General features: G+C 30.1%; 1 protein-coding gene across 1 annotated transcript; it reads left to right on the plus strand.

Moving 5' to 3' along the window:
- The first annotated feature begins 2,033 nt into the window (after positions 1-2,033).
- On the plus strand, positions 2,034-5,927 carry LOC126886700 (B-cell CLL/lymphoma 7 protein family member A). Its single transcript, XM_050653695.1, has 3 exons — positions 2,034-2,304; positions 2,379-2,557; positions 3,263-5,927. Exons 1-3 carry the CDS (start codon positions 2,216-2,218, stop codon positions 3,391-3,393), a joined length of 399 nt encoding a protein of 132 aa, XP_050509652.1. The 5' UTR covers positions 2,034-2,215; the 3' UTR covers positions 3,394-5,927.
- The last annotated feature ends 287 nt before the right edge of the window (positions 5,928-6,214 follow it).

Below are 6,214 nucleotides of genomic sequence, written 5' to 3' on the forward strand. Positions count from 1 at the left end.
AGGTACACGCTTAAACGTCATCAACTCAGTGACGTCATTATTTAGCGTGTACTATGACTGGGTTTTTTGGTACACGCTAATTTGAGCCGCGTTATTAAGTATCTGTAAGTATCGCGAGTGTCAGTGTCAGAGTGTGGTTAGAATTTGTCTAATCGCGTTATGTTTAAACTTTAATATTGATTTGTAAAGAGTTTTCTTATTTTTTACTTGTTTAGTGTTTTTTTTTTAAATTAACTATGGAGTGTGGACAATTATTTAGTTCTTTTAATGAGTTTAACAACATTCTAAAACAGTATGAAAAAGATAAGAGATCACTGGCTTAGTGTTTTTTTTCAATTAACTATGGAGTGTGGATAATTATTTAGTTCTTTAATGAGTTTAACAACATTCTAAAACAGTATGAAAAAGATAAGAGACAAAAATTCGTGATTAAGGGTAGCAGAAGTAATAAGATCAAATATACGGGGCGATTGATTAATGTGATAAAGCTCAGTAGATCCGCTATAGTAATAGATAGCAATAAAAGTTGGTAACAAAAATTTTAGCAAACTTTGAGCTTCCTATTACAAAATTACTAAAATTAGTTAGAATGTTACAGGGCGTTCGATAATATGGTGGCAGACCAAACTTATGTTTTTTAAATGGAACACCCTCTATATTTTATTTTATATTCCAAATCTTCTTAACTTCCATATCACAAAAATATATTTACAAAGTTATAACCAATTTTCTATGAAAATCGTAACAAGTTCAACTCCCTGTATAAATAAAAATAAACACCACAGCAAAAATAAACACCAATATAAACTGGTATAATTAACTTACGTATAAAAATGATTTTAGCAGTATTTTGTATATATCATGTTAACTAATATTTATTTTGCTAACCTGAATAAAATATATATACTTTAATATACATATTATTTTATTACAATAATTAAGTTTGAAACATCTGAATAGTTTTGCTTCCCTTCCCCTTCCCTTAATAAAAATATTTTCTATCAAACAAACAACAAACACTAAAAATATCAAAATAGCGTGTACCAAAATATAAAGTCACTGCGCACGCTAAATAATGACGTCACTGACTTGATGAAGTTTAATTCGCGTGTACCTAACTTTTTTATTTGCGTACATGTTAGCGTGTACCTAGACACAGCGATAGTTTAAAGGCTGTATGACACTAGCATTTTCTTGTATCATTTCTAATATCGTTTCTGATATCGTTTCTTGTATACATTTTCCTGTATCATTTCTTGTACGTACATTTGTGCCCTGTATGACACTATGCAAGTTCTTGTATCGAAAATTGTATGAAATTCGGCACGTGATTGGTCGAAATTTTGTTTGTCACCCTGTGTCACGTTATGGTAGTACTGCATCTACAGACACAGCTGATTTTAAATATTTTATAAAATTTATAAACTTTTATATAATTAACATTTTAATGTTAACCAGAATTTTACGTTGACTGAGGTTGATTATTTGTGTTTTTATTTTGTTTTGATATTCGTGCTAAAATATTTGCATTAGAATTATCTTCAGTTTGATCCAAATTAGGAACTATTGTATTTTCGTCTATTAAAAAATTATGCATCATGAAACCTAAATTTATAGTTTGAACTTTACTAGGAGCTAAATATATGGTTATTAGTAGAACAGTAGTCCATACCAAACGGTATTAAGTATCAATAAAAGATTTATAAATAATACCTACAAAAACACAAATAAATTCATCAATACATTATCCCATTTTCATTTCAGCCGCCATTATGAGTAAGTAACTATGACATTTTAGATGTTTTACCAGCAGGTTTTACGTTTTTGCTCTTTGCGCAGAAATTGGCGCAGTTCTTGTACAAGAATCTGTGTCTGACTCAAATTCTTATATCGTTTCTTGTATCTGTGTATGTATAGAAACACCCTGTATGTATAGCTCCCCGTGCGTAACAGACTTTAGCTTTTTATTTACATGTATGCTGAATTAGCTCTCGCAGTTAAATAAGCACAGCTGATTGGATGATTGTGACTATCTGCATTTCGATTCTAAAATCGAAATGTTCAAACAAAATCGATATGAATTGTATAAGTTAAATTTTGGTTGTGCCAATATGGAGGAATAAAAATTGTAAAACTTATTTTTCGTCGTATTTTTAAGTAATATAAGTTTATCTTGTGTAGATATTCGGATATATTAAGTATTAAAGAAAACAAAATGTCTCGCTCTATTCGTGCAGAGACTCGTAGCAGAGCGAAAGATGATATTAAAAAAGTTATGAATGTTATAGATCGTGTCCGACATTGGTGAGTTGTGATTTTCTTAATTTCATTTATTTTTTTCTTGATTTGGCTCTTAATTTTCAATTAAAAAATTTAAGGGAGAAGAAATGGGTAACAATTGGAGATACTACAATGAAAATATATAAATGGGTGCCAGTGACAGAGCCCAAAAAATCCATGAAACATAGAGAAAATAAGGAGAATATGAGGAAAAGTACTGTTTTGGATACCTCCAATTCAAATTCAAATTTTAGTTTAGCCGAAGATTCCAACACTTGTAAGTTTATGTAACGTTATATGGTTTTTTGCTTTAATCTCCACAAAAAACACCGAAAATTATGTTATTGTTTTACATTTCTCCAAGAAATTAACCCACCATCTTAAAATTGGAACATTTTTGATGTCTCGAATTTCCTAAACCTGTTGTCAGATTTGTTTATAATATTTAAGAATATCTCTGTTATAATGTTGTTGCTAGACAGGTAAATGTCATTGTATACTGGGTGTAATAATCATACTGTTTTTTTCTCAAAGTTAGGAACACCCTGTGGAATATTCTAGCATTCATAAAATATTGAAATCAAAACTCATTGTAGCCTTAGGCTTTCTCAACATTTTGTTTTTTGATTCATTGGCTTATGTTCAATAATAAAAGATATTTACTTTTATATTACAAATGCAGTGTGCTATTTGGTCTTGATCATTATCATTCCAAATCTCGAGGGCTACTGTTTCTACCCCTTGAAAGGTTCTAGGATGTGGCAAATGCTGTCGTAGCCTTCTGTCAATTATATCCTATTATGAGGATATTTTCATAAGGTTAACAGTTGATATTGAGGGTGAAAATTGCATGAATTTTTGCAAAGTATAGTTTATACAGAGTGACTGACCATTTAATTAATGGTATCCCTAGAAAGTTCCATATTACAAAAATTTTGCCATAAAAATATTTAGTAATTAATTTTTATTTATTTTATTTAAGGTTTTTCGACAGTCAGTGATTCCCAAGGGCCTACAGACTTCTCTTCTTCACACATGACATTTTCTGAAGATTCTAATTCGCAGGGTAGTGAGATGGTTTCAGTAAAGAGAATGAAAACTGATCGAGACTGAATTTTATAAATTTCTCTTCTGTGGAGATTGTATTTAAATTGTTTTTATATACGGATGTAAATCAAATATTGTTAAAATTACCGAGATTCTTTTATCTGAGAAATATTTCAGTTTATAACTACAGCAAGAAGTGTCAAATGAGACTTTGTTATATATTGTATCACTATTGCTCTTATCATGTCGCACCTTCGCTCAAATAGTGTCATAAGTCAAAAAAGCAAAGTCGAGAAAATGACGTTTCAAAGTGCTGTATTTTTTCCGGGTTTAATTCAAAAACTATTAAAATTAGGATAATAACTATTTTAGTCAGTTACAAAAATGTTTTTGAAACTCTACAAAATAGTGTATTAATTCTGCTATAACTATTAAAAAAAAATTTTTTTTTGAGTTGTGACACTATACAGATAAAGTACCGAAAAATTTATGAAATATTTATCAAAAGTGGCTCTTGCAGTACCGAATATAATATCATTATTATTATCTGGTTAACAGGCTTATACTTTTTAATGATGTAACTTTAAATACAATTAACAACATTAAACAAAAAATACTGCAAAAATAAAGATAAATAAGTGATAAATGATAAATTTGAATAAAGTAATCACAACGAAAAATAAAAAAACGAAAATACATTTTGATATGCAAATTGAAGTCTGGCAACAACGTAATTCAGAAATTTAAAAATAAACAGTCATAAATAAAAATAGTAGGTTTGTAGGTCAATTGCATCTGGTAGGTAAAGAAATCTAAATATCAACCAAAGGATACCACTTCTGCAGGGGTCTAGTGTTTACATTTTTCCACTCTGTCTGTGGTCGTCCCCTCACATCAAACAAACCAAGAATTTGGTTTGTTTAATGTTATTTTGTAAAAGAATGGGTATTTCTTACTTCTTAACAAGTAGGTATTTTGGGTATTAAAAAAAATATTATATCAGTTACTTTGTTAAGGATACAGAACGGGTAAAGTGTGCATTTATGAATTACCCAGAACACTAAATGGAGAGGCATATAAATTTCTTGTAAAATATTGTGCCGGTACTTCCTGAAGTGCGTTTGCAAACACGACGTGAAATGTGGTTTATTCACGATGGAGCCCCAGGGCTGTGAAAAATCTTCTGGACACCACTTATCTTCATCGTTGAATTGGTAGGAATGGTCTCATTCTGTGGCCACCAACGAAGTCCCGAATTCAATGTTCTGAGATGTACTGACAATGTACTGAGAAAACTAATAAGTATTTTTGAAAAATTAAAACACAGAATGAAAGACTACTTTATTACCGAGGGTCGAAAGCCCCTTAGAATAAAGAAAACGTTTCTTCTGAATGAAATGTTTGTAATTAAAAATGACACTAAATTTTCTCTTTTATTTTCACCCCTGTAACATATTAAAATAAACAATTATAGAAGTTTTCAGGGACTTTCGGCCCTCGGTAATGTAATCTTTCTTTCTGCGTTTAAATTTTTCAAAAGTATTTATTAGTTTTCTCAGGATTCGAAAAAAATGGATACATTTAAAACACATTGAAAATTTTGACATGGCTCAACATTTTGCTCCGTTCTCCTTAAGTAAAAGTTATAATTTATGTAAAATTCCGAGCCTTAATTATAAAACCGTAATTAATTCAGATAATAGTAAAAATGACGTATTATTAAAACAAGAAATAATTCTTTTGCAGGTAGGTACCTACTGATGTCAGCAACCCCAAAAATCACACCTAAAATAGTAAATAAGCAAGGGGTTGGATTAGGTTAAATTTTCACAATCACAAGTTCTTCTACAACACGTTGCAATGTCATTTAAACTTAAAAATAAAAATTCACTTTGAAGAACAATGTAATTTTTTTCTTGGAAATGGTTAACTTTAGAAAAAAATGTTATAGGACTTTTTTGTTCTACATTGTGTATTATATTTATACCTTAAAGGAACGCACTATTTTCGGGGACACCCTGTATACTGTCTTAACTCGACAAAAGACGCTTTATAAACATCTTAGATTGACAAATGCCTTGCACAAGTCGATATGTGACAATGTTTATGTATGGTACACCATTGATTTTGGTTAACCATATAATGACTAATGTCATCTAACGACAAATACTTGAACTATAAACGTAACACTTTTTGAGATAATATTTTGTAGTTTTATTAAACTGCTGGTGCAATAAAACCGTTTTTATTATTATTTTTTTGAGTTGTGACACTATTTAAGCGGAGGTGCGATATGGTATGCACATATTATGACATACACTATATGTTGTGATTGTATCTTCTACAATGACATTTTTTATTTACTAACACATACTTTGTGTATTAATGTGTACACTGATATTGTATCTGTGACAAGATAACCAAAAATTTGATTTATATCCTTTAAAAACTGACTCATTTCGATCACCTACTATGTTGGTGAATATTGCTGTATACTTAATTTAGGATTAAACTATTTAGTTTTGTATTATTTGTGTACATAGTCGTAGGATTTTCATTAGAGTTAATCATATGTGTCTAATAAAAATAAATTAGGCCAATGTTTTTTATTCATACTGTGATATGTAAATCGGTAGTTTTTCTGGTGTTCTCTAGTAATAGATAGTCCTATTTATTGTACCATATAAGTTACAACTTTTGTACTACCTCAAGGTTGATCTTCACAAGTCTATTTACTGAATTAGGTAGATAGAGATAGTGCAAACACTCCTGACCATGGAGCTGCGCGAAGGCGGAGTCAAAATTCACGTAAAGGCAGAAAGGTTCTGAAACGGTTCAAAAGAACTCATGTCATTGTTACATATTTTTGTCTCACCCTGTAGACATA

This window comes from Diabrotica virgifera, chromosome 6 (genome assembly GCF_917563875.1).
Source record: "Diabrotica virgifera virgifera chromosome 6, PGI_DIABVI_V3a".
NCBI classification, from domain to species: domain Eukaryota; kingdom Metazoa; phylum Arthropoda; class Insecta; order Coleoptera; family Chrysomelidae; genus Diabrotica; species Diabrotica virgifera.